Source organism: Lepisosteus platostomus, chromosome 17, assembly GCF_059453375.1.
Source record: "Lepisosteus platostomus isolate fLepPlt1 chromosome 17, fLepPlt1.hap1, whole genome shotgun sequence".
Lineage (NCBI taxonomy): Eukaryota > Metazoa > Chordata > Actinopteri > Semionotiformes > Lepisosteidae > Lepisosteus > Lepisosteus platostomus.
The window spans coordinates 23,036,668-23,055,391 of NC_142627.1; the positions used below are offsets into that span (position 1 = coordinate 23,036,668).

At 35.4% G+C, this 18,724-nt stretch overlaps 1 protein-coding gene across 1 annotated transcript in view; it reads right to left on the bottom strand.

The window, feature by feature from the left end:
- Positions 1 to 18,724, bottom strand: part of LOC148646414 (CUB and sushi domain-containing protein 1-like) — a 611,078-nt gene that overhangs the window by 249,599 nt on the left and 342,755 nt on the right. The window contains exon 4 of the mRNA XM_088609709.1: positions 4,427 to 4,621. Coding sequence (XP_088465835.1) covers positions 4,427 to 4,621 — 195 coding nt within the window. The remainder of the gene's footprint in view (positions 1 to 4,426; positions 4,622 to 18,724) is intronic.

Consider the following 18,724-nt stretch of genomic DNA (forward strand, 5'->3'; position numbering starts at 1 on the left):
CAGTTTTCCATTATCTGAGATCATAGCTGAGAGACTTTTTCAAACCCTTCAGCACCCAGAAAGTGGAACAAACATGATCGCCAGTCCTTAACCACAAGATTAAAAGTATTTCCAAGCAGCATTTATAAGCATCCATCTTTCTAGTTCAGCTAAATTGAATTGCCTAAAATAAACATGGTGGATGGCTACTATCTGCCCTGACAAAGACTTGAGCAGTAGTCATCACGTTAAAACTGAACAACTGGTCAGAAATACTACACTGGACATGTAGAAAACCTTTGTGTCCTTAGCTCAGATTTAAGCAAACCCAGAGTTTAGAACTTAAGGTTACACTGATTTGGTTGGTACTAGCTAATGGATCCTATTACAGAATCTCATCTAGTCATTTCATTAAATAATTATCTTTATCAGCTCTAACAACACAGCTGGGCAGCTTTTTCCAGATGTCCACAACTCTGGTTCTCCCATAAAGGGTGCCCATTACAAACACGATTCAGAAAAACACTTTATGTGCAAGTATATATCCTCAATGTTAAGGCTTCAGGACTTAGCAATCACTGTATATGGCAATCTTAACAAATAAAGACTTTTGTCACAGTAAAACTTGAAATTATTTTCCAGTTACTGTATGTTTGCATGTAAATCAGGCCATCATTAAGTGCAAGCTGAGGAATAAGCAGTAATAGTGTAACATAATGAAGACATGGTTATGTTGCTAAAATGCACAGTTAAGTTTGTTCTGAGCATCAAGCTAGACTTCTCAAGCTGTTTTCTCATATTGTGCTTGACCACTTAAGTGTCAACTGGAGCATATGGAAACAATGTAGATGGGTATAGGTGCCAATGGTTTAGAAAATGGGCATTCAAGCTTGTCATATCTGTGGCGTAGGTGTAGAGTTGTCTCACTAATGGGCTTTTAAGTGTTTCTGACTGCCTTGCAATTTTCATTTTTCCAAGTATTAAGAACACCTCTGAAGAAAGACAGTTAAAAGTAAATGGGGTGTAATCTACATATAATTAAGGGTTTACTTCCTAATTTCCTGGATTTAAAAGAAAGAAAGAAAGAAAAAATATATTTTTGATGTGTATAAGAATCACAGGCTGTTGCTGCATGAAACTGGAACAGTACGTGAAACTGTTTTACCACTACCCAATGTCTTGTATTTGCAAATACTGTACTTTTGTTTTTCGAAGAAGAACAAATGTTTCCTAGATTTGTTTTTCAAAAATATATAGCTTACAGTGAACATTCACACTGTATTTTTAATTCCTTTATTATATTAAAGTAGGTAGGTAGGTTAGGTCGCCTCTTCAGGCCATTAAGGGGGCAAGGGCCACCATTTTTCTCAACCATCCAACACTGGAGGTGGAGGTGATGGGGTCAGCATCACACCTGTGAACTGGCCTGTTACCCCCGGAAAGATTAACCCCGGTACTCACTGGGAAAGCAGGCCGAGTGGAACTGGGAGCTGTCTGGAATGAACTAGAGCTACAGTACATCACCTGCCCCTACCTGGGACTGAACCCGGGACCTTCTGGTCAGGAGCCAGACGCCCTTGCTGTCTGATCTACCACGGCTCCCCCTAATTACATTTACTTATGCTTATTTAAGTTTAAAGATGTGGCAAAGACTACAGTAGAAAGTGCATGCTTCTAGAATCTGTTACAAAGGAAGATTAATGGAGCATAAATCTCCCCACGTCTCCACCCCTCATTGTTTATATCCTTCTCTATACAGTATAAAATATTTACCTACATTTCAGGTATATAACCCCTCAGAATAAGAAAAAAATTCACTGATGAATTGATTCCCAGGTCTTGTCTTTTATAAAAAAAAATCCATTATAGGCTCTGAGAATTCTTTTGTTGGTTGGCTAGTGATAGCTGTTGGCATTATAACATATATAATTACAAAACAGTTCAACCATGTAGCTTATTTATATAATAAATTAAAAACTCATTAAAGTCTTGTCGCTGAGCACAAACACGTATATTAACTATATGCCAAAATAATTAAAATCCTCTTCTTTTTTCTTTTTTTGAAAGCATAAAGCCATGCATAGGGATTCATTTTCATTGCTAGGTATTTTTTCTAATACCAGTCTTGTTTAAAACTGACATCTGGTTCATCCCTTTTGAATTTACTTTGAATTATGATGCTTATGGATGTGTCTTAAATAAAATAGAGAAGTGCTGTATGAACAATTTCTCAAACCTAGTACGAGCATGAGTGTGCCTCAAAATATAAAACCATGCAGATTTTGGGAAATCTCAGATTTGCAGCATAAATTCATTTCTATACAATCCTGCCATATTGAAATACATGGTACCCAGCAAACATAGAGAATCGATTTGGATTTTCTCCAAATGTCTGTATCCTTTTGGCAAACATATACAGTACATACCAACATTTTGTATGAAACAAAACACAATACAAAGAGATTGCTACGTTTGCGTGTTCTCCGTTTTGTACTTGCTGTTGAGCTGCAGAAATATTAATCTTTTGTCAGGGCTGATGAGTTTCATATGGCAGGTTTAAAACTACAAATGCTATTTTAGGATTTATGTTGTGCTATAAATTGAACAATCAGATTTTTTTACTTTCGCCAAGTATGTTGAAAGTGTTCTATTATCTCACCTTCCTGCTAGCATTGTTAAGCTTGTTTGCTTTATACACACTAAATGCATTAGTGTCCTTCATTTAAACAGGAATTTGCAAAATATCTCTTATATTGGAAACACTGATTTGTGAGAAAATATTTCTTTCACACCAATGGAATATGACTCATACAAGCAAACAAACAGAATAAAAAACAAATTCTCACAATGCATCAGTATGAATTTGACAAATAAGATAATCCTAACACATCCAGTACATGTACTGTACAATACACATCAGCTTCTTAGTACTTCATTGACCTAGAGTAATTCCCCCTCGAAGACATTTCTTTAAAGTGGAGCACATACAGTACAACCAGAAGTCTGATTCATGCAATTATTGGTACTGTGTTGTGTTGTTGTTTCTTCCTGTACACAGATGACATCAGCTTCACTGGTTTGCCAAGTGTACTCTGTGGTAGAGCATTCACTACATGTTAGAAATGACCCTGGCGAAAGCTCTTTATGATTTTGCCAACAAAGAATTGGCAGGTGATTTATTAGAAACAAAAAAACAGTGATGTGATTAGAAAATATATGTGATAATTGATGTAAAGATATGGATGAAATCCTGCCACATATGAATTTACATGGTGCTTTACTATATCATGTATTTATTTTCTAAGTACGTTTATTACCACAGAATGTCACATGAGATTTGGACGGGACCAGAAAAGTGACTTGGTATCTTCAGACTCTATCTAGTAAGTTAATGTGTATTTTAAGGATAAGAAACAATTGAACAATGTGATTTTGCAATCGTTTCGAAGAACCCAAAAAACTGTTATAGCAAGTGATGTATTCCCACATTCAACATAATTTTTATACCTGCTGCAGTCACGCACTATACCAATCTCGCTTTCTGCAATGCTCTCAAACCTTGATCTTAGGTAATTTAGGTATTTTTATTATAATGCATAAATGCATTGTTTCCTTTATCAAAAATATACAAAATAGCTAATACAACTGAGGGACATTTTTGTTTGCATTAGCAACTTGGCATGTGCTTGAAGCTATTATATTGTGTGTATCTGATGTGTTCTTAGACAGACCTCAGTGCTTGTTTTTGACCTCAGTAGATGACAGAATTCCTAATATGCTGACTTCATGCATTCAGTTTCTACAGAGCTCACAAGGTCACAGGTGCAGATTATTACTTCCTCTTACAGCTTCTAAACATTTTTCAATCAATTGGGCCAGTCTCTCAATAAAGGATATATACTAGTATAAAGCATACAGAGTATATATAGTAGTATATAAAATTAAATGACAAATAAAGACAGAGAAAGAGAAATGATCAATTAAAGATTGTCAGTCATTCAATTGTGTTATTAAAAAAACACATTACCTTCCCTTAAACAAGAATGAACATTATTTCGTGGATCCACTTCACCAGGATAAGAAACATAGATGGAATAAAGTACCCGATTATTTTTGTTTTGTAACTTGTATTTCACCCTGTTGGATTTTTTTAACGGAAGGCAGTTCCCACTCTTCCTGCTTCCTGCTTCATGTGGAATGTGAGGAAGTGCTGTGGAGTTCCAGAGATCCAGAATAATTGTGATTTTCTCACCCACTGGTTTCCCTTTAACATTCCAGAAGAATACAAGCAGAGTTGAAAACAGCCCCAGATTATGACATGAATATTCACTCTTCTCTGTGAAGTCAGTCATTTGAAACCCCACAACACCACCGATGGAGACATGAGGTTTTCATATACTCTGATTTGAAAGAAAGGCATTTCCAATAGCCCTGTCATTCATCTTACCTCTGCAGAAAGGAACAGGAAAATCCCAAGATGCTCCACTGCCTGGACTCACAATACATGTGAGCACTGCGTGTCCTTCCAAAACATTCCCCGTCACACAGCTGTAACGGATTTTGTCCCCGATATTGTAGCGTGATCCATGCACTACTCCTTTGGGTATCACCCCAGGATTACCACATGTGTGACTTGGCAACACTGTAAAAAAAAACAGAAAATATAAAACATTATGCAGTGTTTTTTTTAAGAGCTTCTATTTCAGACATCTGGAGAAATTAAGAGTGGAGGTGGAAAACAATCTTTATACTGACCAATTTATGAATGCGTTGAAGTGCATATGGACTAAATATGCATTTGTTTTAATGCAGAACGAATATCAAGAGATACGAAACATGTTTGATTGGGTTCTCATGTTGATTACTTTATTATCAAATATTAACAGGATGTTTCTCCATAAAATGAGTGCTCAGTCACTTAATATAGGGAATTATATGGATTGAACCCACAGTGCCAGCGAGGTACAGCAGTGATATAGATATAAGTAATCTGCAGATATTTGGCTTGGCTGTAGTTCAGTTCAGAATGGAAGAATGCTGGCAAGGTTGTCATACAGTATGTGGTACTGGTGTGGACACCATTCTCCCAGTCAATGAAGTGTGAGTGCTCTTGAGCAAGGAGAAAAAGAGATTCCATATTCAGCTAGTTGGTACAACCAAGAAGCATGCACTCTCTTAACACCCTGGCAATTCAAGGCTTAGCTACTGTTTCTAGATTTTCATTACTCTGAGCCTCTGAGAGAGGACTGAAGGCTACCATGCATATCTCCATTACTGTTGTGCTCTGCTGCAGAATGAGTCTCTTTTGATGCTCAGGTTAACACTTAGGGTCTCTGTAAGGACAGAAGATCAATAACATAAACAATGATCCTGTAAAAAAGCTTCTAAAGCCCATGAATGACTTAATGAATGGTACAACATACTGTACTATAAAAGCGGGATTTATATGACTAAGAGATCAAAAATGGTTTGATCTAATTAAAAGTAGCTTATACTGTATATACTGTATGCATATCTGCTTAGAGGGTTTGAAGAAAAAAGCAATTTCAATCATTTTAAAGCCTCTTCATCTGAAACCATACACTAAATGACATAATGCAAATACATTTTAACCTCATACCCTGTTCACTCTCCTGTTTTGGCTATGGTATTTGCTCCCAGACATTATCTTTGCATATCTTGGCAGACATAACTCCTGTATATAGAGGACCTTATGCTCTTCAGATCAGTTCTATCAATTGATATGCAGTTGTATACAATAGATTCAGATTAGTGGGTAATCTACTTGCCCACTTGCCCAGCAAATACTGTATGTAAACCTATGCATCAGTGTTCACTGGTGTGTAGGTTCACATATTTTCTTACTGTGAAAAAACAACTAAGTACTGTGGTGTACAGGCATGTAGATTTGTGATTTTGTTACTCCAACTTTACTTCTCTTACATCACTAAAATCAGGAAAACTGGAAATAAAAAAGAAGATTTAACCCATAGTCCACATCTAGAGGTTAGCAAGTTTCAAAACACTGAAGGTGATGACTTGGCAGAATTAGCCATTCTTAGGTCTTAAGAAAACTTTTCAAACAAAATAAACACAAAACTTATACGCCACAACAGTCTCATATTGAGGACATTTTATTGAATATCTGTATATTTCTCTAGGGGCAATAAAAAGTAAGGAAAGACATTTCATACTCGCAAAAAACATTATCCCATGAATTAGTAGAGATATCGGAGCTGAGAGGAGACAGTTTATCCCTGGACTCAAAAAATACATGTAGGCACAGAGATGATGAGATACACTTTAAATAGAATTGCTATATAAAAGAAATGAACAAAAATGTGCAATTAGAAAAGTAAGAAAGCCATGCTGAAATGTAAACGTCTGATTTTTATCAGTTTTGTGTTTCTCGATCAACACATTCCAAGTCTGTATGCACTCTACCAGCTAATCAGTCTTAAATTTTACATCAGTCCCAACCCCCTTTCTAGAGAGTATCTTAAACATCTGAGATAGCTATGATTTAATGACATCTTCGGATCAATATATACAGCAATAAAAGAAGACAGATTTTGAAGCCAGTGGTTTTCCTCTTCTTAGACATTGTATTGTTAGACACTAATATTCCCTTTATGGCTAATGTATATGGATTAATAATTCGACCTTTTTAAAGTACCACTGCAATTTCTCACCATCTCAAGTAAAACTCTTGTTGTTTTTCACTTTGTTGACATATGTAATTGTTATTAAATGTTTTAAACTAGAGGCCATTCAATCTCAATCTTTTATTCATCACAACTGCTGTAGAAGACTGTGTTACTTGACTTGTTCAAACTGAACACAATTTGACTGTAAGACCACATTCTATTTCAAAACATCCAATATCAGTAGGTATTTTACTCTTCCATCAATGTCAATAATTGATATTTTTTTAATTTATTTAACTGCACTTTTATCAAGTAAGAACCTTCACAGTTTTTTTTTACTGTTTCTATTCTGTAGGAAGAATGGTACAGTTGTTCTTGTTCCTTGATGAGTCCTGCAACACATACTGTAATAGAATTAACGAGCCAGAAGCTTCTAAAATACCTTCATGCATCTATCCAAAAGGTGTGATGTGAACACAATGAAGTGTCCAAATTACTTTCTTAAAGCAAGGTCTTAATAAAAAGCTCACCCAGAAGAAAGAAAGGCAGGATCATAGCTGCAATGTTTTAAAAGCAATTAATCTGCAACGAAGCCTAGTAATAGAAAAGGCAAAGGCGGCACAAACCCTAAAAAATGATTGTGAAATCACATCAGGAGATTTTGTTATCTGTAGATGCCAGTCTGTACTAAAAGTTTAACTTTGATGGCAACCTACTGTTGCCTTTTTCTGTAGACCATTCTGGAGAGTTGAAACAAATAGCAGCAGATGCAAGAACAGCAGAAGACAGTCAGACAGGTGGTAAGTAGTCAGGATCTAAATTTGTTTGAAAGGTGTTAAAACAGCTTGTGTCTACAATTCTCTCATCCATTTTACAGTGATGTGCTAGAGGTCTTGCCAAGTACTGGTAGCTCGGAGACTTCTAAGCCACTTATTGGTGTAATTAGGTAATGTAACTGCCCTCACTCAAACAGGGATGACCTCCTGCCAATAGCTAACCTCAGGATTTAAAGTTTGTACATGTGTAACCTGTGAAGAGGAAATGTAATATGACAGACTTAAAAACAATTGTTCTGCATGTAATGACTTCTACAGATTAATTTACACACATTGGGAAGAATTTATGTAGGGACCTATGCTTGTTTTTCTTGATACAAGGGGTATAGGGTTGTATACTGTCTGGATGTACAGTATATTTCCATTCATTTGCATTTTGTAAGAGCAGTTCACTGAGCAATATACTGTATAAAGCATCTCTAATGGAACTCTAACCATGGGTGCTACTGTTGTTACTAGAGTTACTAGAGAATAATAAGGCAGCAATGCTAATCATTGTGGCACTGTGGCCCCGAGCCACCTCTGCTGTCTATAATCACCACATACAAAACAAGACACATACACTCTAATATTTACAAAGAACATATTCAAATCATCCAATTATTATTAGCTTGTCATAGAAAATGATACAATGTTTACAAAACATGACAGACAATCATATAGTGTGTGGAACATCGGATGAACGTTTTCTTATCATAGAAAAGTTTCAATCTGTTCTGGAAGCAAAAGTTTGGGACTTGATAAATAGTGCTGTCGCTTTTTATTACACAAGGGAGAAAAACACTCTTAAACCTGTCAGTGTCTAGGGAACCATCCACTTTTCTCCTCTTGCATCATCAGGTCCACTGAGAGAAATTTCACCAGAGATGTTCTTAATACAAAAATCGATGATGTCTATTCCCTTTAAATAAATAGATAGTGTTCTTAAGCACTGTCACTTCTGAAGACAAATAATTGACCCCCATATATTCCAAAACATTCGAGAATGAAAGTTTTGTATCGTTTGGTCTTCAGAGAATGTACAAAGTAAATGCAATGGTTGAATATATACTGGTATGGTATTGAAAGTAAAGATGAAACTATTCTATATGATGAATTTTTAATGATAAAGTTGGAATTAATTAAAATGATTTAGTTCTCTTTACTAGCTTAAATACAGTGGCATAGTACTTATACTAACCACTGTATATCACTTTATTACTTTAGTAACATATCTTAATAGATTTCCAGATTGACATAAGGCTCCTGCTTTAGTGCAAGAAGCACTTGTGAAGACCAAATATGAGTAATATTTTACAAAAGACCAGGATTTATGGCAAACAATTGCTATAGTAGATCTTAATGAAGATCAATAATGTGAAAATGATGAGCATTCATTAAGATTGATGCACTCTTGCAACTTATTTATACTTTATAGCCATTTGTGGGATTGCTTGCATTGCAATGTCAACACTACATCTGCATCTAAAGACTGCTTATAGGTCTTGCTTCATTGCCTCTCACCAATTTGGGAGCTAACTAGCAGAGGAAGTTATTTATATTAAAACAGGAACCTCTACTGTCAAAAATGGAGCACAACAGCTGTTTACTAACATTTCCTTACAATGATAAGAAATAGAGGCAAAGTAATATTTTACACAAATAAGAAAAGGTCAATAAAAACTGCACCTGTAGCTTATTTTATAACTGATTCTGTAGATATATTATCAACCACATGGTCATTTTCTTTTCCCTGTTTTGTCAGCCTAACTTGCATGACCAGCTGTATTTCATCAGATGACTGACATCATCTTATAAAACATAAGTTCTCATTCATGTGATATATAGAAAAAATATACATTAGAAGATGTCTATCTTTTTCTGTTGAAATAATCGTTCCCTTGCAAATATCACAGGAGTTGTCTGCATGAAATCAACAAAAGTATTATATATTTCAACCCAGAACAGGCACATAACTAGCTTACAACACAGAACCATTTATCAGTGGGAACTCAAACCATCTGCTCTGTAATGCATCACCCTTGTTATTAGCTAGAATATTCAATACAAGTATTTATTGTTTTCTCTTCAGGAAGAACAGACATGCAGGTCGTCAATATTGAGTTCAGCATTTTCAGTCACAGCTCTGCTGTGATTCATAAAGTGCAAATTAGTTCAACATCAAATATGCATCTTATATTGTAAGCAATGCATGAAAAAGAGAACAGAAAAATCTCCTCCCTGACACCAGATATTTGTGAGGACGAAGTGCTGATGTCCCTGTGTTTCACCAGTATAGTGTACTTTGAGTCATTTTTAATTTTCTGCAGGCTATGAAGATCCCTGCTGCACGATAGGTGGTTGGGTAGCTTTACAATGTGCAAACATTCCTGTTACATTGGTCTACCAGAGGGTTCTGAAAGTCTCCTGGCTTTACTCAGAATGAAACAACACTTCATAATCAGAAAAGAGAAGCGGGAGCGATATCAACACTTAAGGCAGTTTCCTGTCTAGATATCATACAAAGTAAATTATACAGCCACACAGAGCAGCATCTTACACAGCATACTTGTTCCTTTTTGGTCTACCTACCAACTACCTTGATCTACCAATAAGGGAGTGAAGTACAAACAGCCTTAATGTACTGACAAACACATAGAATTTCAAACATTCCAATTCAATTAATCATCACACAATTATCTGCAGCAGATGAACTACTTGTACTTACCCACGTGAGTTATTTACGAAGTCTGTGGTGACAACTTTTAGGCAAATCTAGTGGTAGCATCCTCGTCTTTGTGCCAGTACTGGCTGTTAAAATTCTGGGTTTAACACCTGCAGTACATACAACAATGTGCTGTATGTACAGTATGTGCACACACCCACACAATACATAGTAACTGCTGGAGTATTGCATAGCTGGAGTAATAATCATTAATGTAGTTTTATCTGTTACCATTAGAGTACATTTTCCTTTTCTTTGACTGCAAAAGAACAATAAAATCTGCTTTTAATAATTTAAGACATCTATTGCCTGACTGTTAAAGAAATGCAACATTCTGTTAATAACGTCAAATGGTACTGCCGTTAAGCTTGCCTAATGATACACTAACAATGATAATGACTAAAACATTAACAACAATGCTAATAAATACTGAGATGCATTAAAAAAGAAACACTTGCTACTGGTCCCAATTCTCATTTGCTGTGTTTCTCATACCACTCAGAATAGAATCATCTACAAAACACACACACACACAATTTCTTAAATAGAAAAAAAAACATAAAATGTTGCAGAGATGTTCTGGTTGGCAAACTACTGTATGAGGCTTACTAGATTTTGCTATCTCTACTGTACATCCATGCAAAATAAAATAAATGCATGTCAGTTCATGGAGTAATGTGTACTGACAGTTGCTACGGCACATGTGTGATTTTTAGCACTAACTTAACACCCAGCTAGTGAGAGAAAGCATCACTGCATCACAGAATACGCTTGATGCATTAATACTATTGCAAGGATAAAATATATATTTTAAATAAACATACGAGGTATTACTAAACACTTGTGAGAAAAACGAAAAAGTCAAAACTGAACCACATCCTGTATCAGCTTTCTTAAACTGGTCTCTCTACAGTTGAAACAGAGAAAAAAAAAGATTATGTTTTCACTCCCCTGTCAGGCTCCGACTGCATTGATCTACTTGTGCATTCAATATCAGCTTCTAACCCTGTGGTGGAGCTATTGCCCCTGGAGGAATATCTCTGTGAAACAGAGACGTCTTTTATGGAACAACCTTAATTATTAAGTGCTGATTAAGATTCTGATTGTTTTTTGAAGTGTTCACTAGTGCATTCTTATAATTATTGGACAAGCCCAAAGCTGTAGCTGACTTTGCAGTTTATCTTGCCTCACCAATTCATCCATCCAATATGAGAAAACTGATTCCTTGTTAAAGTCAAGGTAGCTCAGAGCTACCTAGAAGTACAAAGTAGTTAAAGTAGAACTACACCCTGGATTGGATGCTAATATAACACAGCCAACAAAAATACACAACAGCTCACTGGGAAAATTCAGAATCCAATTAATTTGGTCAGTATGGCTATCCTGGTGGAAGGAATCTATGCACTTAAACACAACCCATGGAAATGCAGGAAGAACTTGCAAAATCCACTTGGGTGGCATCCAATCAGCATGATACCAAGCACCAAGATGTCAGCATTGCGAATTGCTACACCAACATACCTGCTATCCTTACCTAAGATTAATGCTAATTCCCAAACCACACGGACAAGTTACATATCAATAGTTAGCATAAGCAGCATGCACGTCTCTCAGAGTCCAGACATTTTGTAGATACAGTATATTCAGTTATAAGATAAACAGAGAGCAATATCTGATGTCTTTTGAGAAAGTCTGGATTCAAACATAAAATGCCTGGAAACTGCATTATGTTATATGGTCTTAGCTGAAAACCTTTAAACAGTCTAACTTTAAAGGTCCACACACTTATGAATAAGTTAGTAATTTGTTAATGATAATAGTTTGTTTGTTGTAATGTTAATGCAGATAAAATTGGAACATAGAATGCACTGAAAAAAGGGAAGAAAAAACCTGAAAAACCTCTTCAGCACCAGTGATTGATGCTCTTTTACCAGTACGTACTGCATGAGAGATCTCAGACCACGATTATATTCTTCATGTGAATGAATGAGAGAAGATTAAAGTCCTTCATGAGATATGGTACACAGAAGAAAAAGCACACCAGTGTCTCATACTGGTCTGTATATAGTACGTATAAACAATAAATTCACATTGGAAAAGGACTGACAAGTGTAAATGTAAAGCTGCACTGTGTGATGAAGATGCATTAAGTTTGAATAGGATATAAGTCAATTTCCCGCAGGCCTTGTAACTGCTGAGGCTGCTCATTACTCCTCAGTAACTGAGGCAAGCAGGTTGAGGCTATCTTTACCATCTGTTTAGCACAATATATCATCTGCAGCTTTGTCCAGCTGAGGCCCCATGAGCAGCCCTACCAGTATGAACTCACAGTCGTGGGTCACTTCTGCATTTGTGTTTTCTTCCCAGAGATTGAATGGGCATGGATGCACTACAGTACATCATAGTGTGGCTCACTTGATAAAAACCCTGGTGCAGCGTTTGCAGATGTGATCATTTTAATGTAGATTGGAAAATGAGGTTTATTACAGACAGCCCACTGTTAAGCCTATGGTTAAAAATGTACGTACTTAGCTACACTATTTTCAAGCTATTGTCATTAAAATTGGAATACAGTTTGTTTTGATTCAATATATTATGCAGGAAATGATAGGTATTGTTTATTTTTTGAACACCTACTGTAGATGGAGTTCTCATTGATTTTTTTTAACATTCACCGCTTTTTTACGGCCTTTTCACTTCTTGTCCAATATATATCCACTGTATACAGTATATTGGAAATTTCACACTTGAGTACTACAGTACATGTGCTAGAATTGTGCAGGAAAACAAATACTGAAGATGGCAGACATAAAGAGCCTGAAAGTGTATTAAACATAATACCTATGATTTGGGTTCTAGTTGGAGACTGGAGTCACTTTAAATAAAGTTTTCCATTGTCTGAGGGATATATTGTACTGTACTTGTTCGTCATTATTATTCAAAACCTCCAAAAACGAATGTCTTATCGCACAAAGGGGGTAAATAAATAACTTTTGTCAAAATTTTAAGGACAAAATATATATATACTGTATATTTTCAGAGTCCCCAGATAGAATTCCATATTTACTGGTTAAAATTATAAACATAAAAAATGGCATAATTATTTTTACAGTTCCCTTGGTGCAATAAGAGAACCACAAAAGCTTGAAACTATTATATAGGACGTAGTTGTATACATTTTCTGATTGGAATTTTCAACTGTAGATTAAAAGACAAATGCTGATTAAAAGTAATTGTACAGCCAAAGATACAGCTACAGTAGATGTCATAACAAGAACAAGAAAGGGTCTGATAAAGTACATAGATAACATAACTTAAGGCTAAAACACCACATAAACAATAAATCAAAGGTAAGGATCAAGCTCCTGGGATTTTCCAGCCCTTTTCAACAGCTGAGTAAGAATAATCACTACAAACAATAAATTGCTAGAAGAAATGGAGGCATGAACAAATTAATTCCAATGTTTTATCTGTGGTTAATATGTGGAGAGACAAAGAGAACATGGCTTAGGACATCACATAACCGATAACAAGAAGAGTCAGCAAGCCTAAGAATGCATTAGTAACACCAGCTCAGCTTTATACAGTATATTGTCAAGAGGATAGAATGGCAACTTTATATCAGTGCTAACATGAAGACACACTTTGTTTTTCAATGTATAAATGTAGGAGAAATTGGGAAAAAAGGTGCTAAAAAGTACAAACAAGAAACATGCATTATTTTGTAAATTACGATTACGAGATATGTGGAATTTATAAATTTGTTTTGGATGACAGCTGACCAATACTTTTGTATATGCCCTTACAAACAAAAGAAAGACACCTACTGCTGCATGTTAGTCATTTTTCTTATGATTTAGGAGTCCAGTCCCCAACATATTTCAAGCCTCAGCTGAATGCTGAACTAATAGCTATGATTTATGGGGTTTATAAAATAATCCCTATACAAGCCTTTGTGTATTTCATGATTATTTTCAATTGGCCTGCTACACCAGTAATGTAAAACTGATATTCCCTATGTGTAATGTTGAGAAAGTGGGGGACTCAGACACATAGAAAATTACTTTACTAAATTAGCACAAGGCAGCACTTCTGCAAAAAACACACATTACCTCTCAAAGTTAATATGTCTCTTTTCATGTGATGGATATACTGTTTTAATTTTCTATCACAGATAATAATGAAAGATGGATGGCGTTTATTTTCATTTCCTCTCTGCAGAGCTTTATCCATTAAATGGCAAATAATAAATGTCTAGCCTAGGGCAATGAGATCATAAATGCCAATACTTTATTAATATAACAAGTACAAATTGAAGGTTCAGAAATAATTAGATTGTTAAGATCTCTGCAGTAAACAAACTTACCTTCAAACACATTCTACATAACCATCCATTTTGTTTCTTGTGGATTTATAATATATAGCTTTCAACCTTGAGTAAAACGACACAATGCACCGGAAAACAAAAGTATGCATTTATTAATCATTAAATCAAATAAACGTTAAAACAAAAATCACAAAATCCAATTTTCATTCAATCCATGACGGAAGATGTTTGCCTTATACACTTGGACCTCTTTTGTGTCCTTTCAAACTCAAACATTTTTGGTCCAAAGGGCTTTGACGTTAAATTAACTACTGTACAGTGTACATTATCACAGTCAGTTTAAAACACATGGTATAGGAGTCTATCCCATGTAAGAAGGTGACCCATGTTTCTGTCCTGAATGCTTACATACTGTAAATTAATTTTCACTTGTGTTCCTTGGCTGCTGTCGGTGAACTACTGTACCTACAGTACATCCAATACCCTGAAATTGTTAAGATCAGGATACGATGACTTTAATACACTGTGAGGAAAATTAAACACCACAGAGTACAACAGGCTAACACAGGAGTTTTACACTAGCTTTTATTAAGATATGGCTGTGTCAGTCTTGCTTGTGTCAATTGTATTGTAATATATAAAAACATATGACAAGGCTACAGATACTTTTCACAGTGCACAGTCTAGAAAAATACATTAGTAATACCAAAACCTCCATACTATAGATAACAGTAATGTTTGATTTCATGTCTAGGGATTAAACTGCAGTAATACAAATTAGTTATATAACCCTAGTCAGACTGCACAACCACACACTTTTGAGTATACTGTATAATGTTTTCCACAGACATGTACTTTAAAAAATAAAAAAGAAGACTACAATCCAGCCAGTCAGAATGAGCAGGAGATACTGCAATAGTTTGCAGTTCGGTGACTTCAGGGTACCGCAGATTTTTAAAAATACTCAGTTGTGGGGCTGCACTACTTTGTAAAACCACCAGGTGCAGCAATGAAAGTTTAAAGTGGCATGTGGAGCATTTTGGCTGTTGCCAGCAGACGCCTGGTTTTGAATCCCGGTCAATGCTGATGGCCAATCTTTTTCCAATTATAGAATTTGAGTTGTATACTGTTAAGACTTGTATTAATTTTAAGCTGTGTATTACATCATGTTAAATACTGCACTAATTAAAAAGTAGGTATATTTTATAAAAGCAAGAGTGCTCAGTTGGATATATAAAAAATAGTTTATTATTTTACTGCAGCTTGTGAACGTGATGTGCCTCTTTCAGGTTTACATCCACATAGAAAAATCCAAAGGTAAAGTTTGGTAGTGTAAAATAAAAACAGTAGTATAACGTAATATATAGTAATACTGAGATTTCAAACTGTGTTTTGGCATAAGCATTGCTGCTACAGTATATATACCTATTGACATAAAAAGGTTAGTAGTTTAGGGATGACAGAGTTTCAAACATGTAGTTCAGGTTTAATGTTATAACAGTTTTCAACTGCTATAGAAATGTAAGAAGTTAAATGATATGCGACCACTGTGTTAAAATAAACTGAGTGTGACATCAGCTTCTAAATTGTATATAAAACAGTCTAGTGGAATGGAAACAAAATTATACTACATTGCTATATAAATGTAAATACAAACTCAAAGTAATATTTCATGTGCAAATGCTTAAAATACTATATTTATAATTTACACTAGAGAATGTTCATGACTGTAAGCTTTACTGTGTGAGAAATTGGGAAACTGGGATGATGAAATCATGCCATGCTGTCACATACACCTTTTAGGAAAGAATAACTTAAAAGTATCTTTCAATAATAATCAAATTAAGCAGAACAGTGAATTAATGAGACATTCATCTGTTGAGGATGTGATTCAGCTTTACTCAGTCCAATACTTAATGACATTTTTCATATTGGATTGACAAATACTAGGATACTGTTGTGAGTTTCCCAATCTATTAGAGTTAGTTTCCTCAAATGGTAATCTAGTGCTACAGATGACGCAGAAAACACATTGTCCAGGGGACATTCTTGTCTGGACATTTAATTCAATTCCATGTTCTATTGACATTTCAGATTAAATACAAAAAAGAACAGTATATTCAGATTCAAACAGAAGCCCAAATCATAACTCAAGTAAGATATTACAAAAGCATACCCTGGAGATAAGCAATCATTCAGAAAGAAAAGGTTATTTTGGCTATGTTGAATATTTTAGATATTTTATTTATGTAGCCTTTATATTTTTAGATTCGAGGTGGATGAAAAAGCAACAGGAAACATATACTGTAACTCTCGGCTACTAAAGAAAATGCGACAACTATTGTACAGTTCTATAACATCCTGTAATTTTAACTAGCACATATTATTGTATCATATTATTTCCCTATGAGGTCAAGGTGCAAGAAAATGACAGCTATGTTTGATTTACAAGGGGCTAAAAAGTGGGTTCTTACATTAGTCCAAAAGCACTTCAATGATGAAAGAAACGGAACTACTTGAACTCTTCTTAACAAAATCCTCACATCTGATTCACATGGAATTAAAAGGGCAAGTGTGTTTGTGTCTGTGACTGTGTGTCTACCCTGCAATGGACTGGAATCCAACCCACAGTGTATCCTGCCTTGAGCCTGCTGTTTGCAGGGATAGGATCTGGCTTCCCTGTGAAGTTCACCTGGAAGAAGCTGTTGTAAAATTCATATTGAACAAACTTTCACCAAACAAGCAAACAGTATGCCACCTCAATACACCACATTGACTACCTCTGAATATTTGCTCTCATCATAGAAGACACCCCTCATGTAGAAAAAAGCTTGGATATGACATGTTTAACTGAAACATGACATTGTGAAAATTACTGTATATTCTAATGATACGTCCAAAAGCTCTGGCTGGTTTCAGATTTTAGGAAACTCCTGTGCTACTGGATAGTGGATTGGCAGTGGATTATCTACTTATGTATTGTTCTCTAATACATATAAAAATGCCCTCTTTTTTCTTCAGCATGACTCATCATGTTTATTAACTGCATGTATATATTGATCTCCAAAATCTTAGTTAACTGATGTTCATGTTCATTTTTGGAACCTAATTTTGACAGGCTTTCATTTTTGAATGTTTAAATACTCATATATACTCCTGTATAGTGGATGTAGAATTATTGAATATTTTATATTGCCTGGGCCAAACAGCATTTTAATGTCCTTACCCATTTTCATGGCTTTGCGTTCTGGTAAATACACTCAAATTACATTTGAGGTGGCTGTTACCAATCTCCTATTGCACTCTGTTAACCTCAGATACTGTATCAGAACTTCACCTTCAGAAACATGAAATCCATTAATTTAGAGGGAATTTCTGAGCCAATTTTACAATCATGTCTTTACTAACATGATTCATTATCGTTTGATGATTTGACTGGGTTGTACAATATCATATTGACAGAAATGTTAAACTGTGGAATGCATGAAGACATGCTGAATATAGTGCTTCCAGAACTCTCCATGCTATAATGATGAAGCATACCAGGATAATCAACTGGAACTAGAATGGAAATTGACTAGATTGACAATTTTCAACAAGTCAGAAAGCAACAGTTGAGATACTGTATAGGACATTTTATGGAATGCCGTAAATGTGTATAACTCTAATGTAAACGATCCTTGGAGGTTTATGATAGGAAATACTTTGTGCCATCTACTTACAGTACATGTTTTTGGTCATACCACTGAAACAATGACTAAAATGTGTAATTACATTTTTAGAATAATATTTCGGCATATTTCTGTTTTGCAAATTGAGGCAATGTGTTTGGCACCCTGTAAAAGTCTGCCCTTTTCAGAAGAACACGTCAAACAAGTCACTCCACCTAAGGTACTATATTCCATTTTTAAAATGAATCCATCCATCCATCTTCTGTACACTTTATCAATACAGAGCCAAGCATAAGGAGCAAAATGGGAGGCACCCTGGACCACATGCACACACAATATCTCTTTGGACTGTGGGAAGACTGGGGAGGAACCCCACAAAAACATGGGTAGTACTGTATATATAAACTCCACACACATTGATCCCAGGGCTCCAACACTATGAGGCAGAATTACTAAACACTGTTCCACTGTGCCACCCTTAAAATGAACCTTGACAGTTAATGCTTTGATTCCTCTCCTACAGTACATCATATACAGTATTTACAGTATATACATTTTGT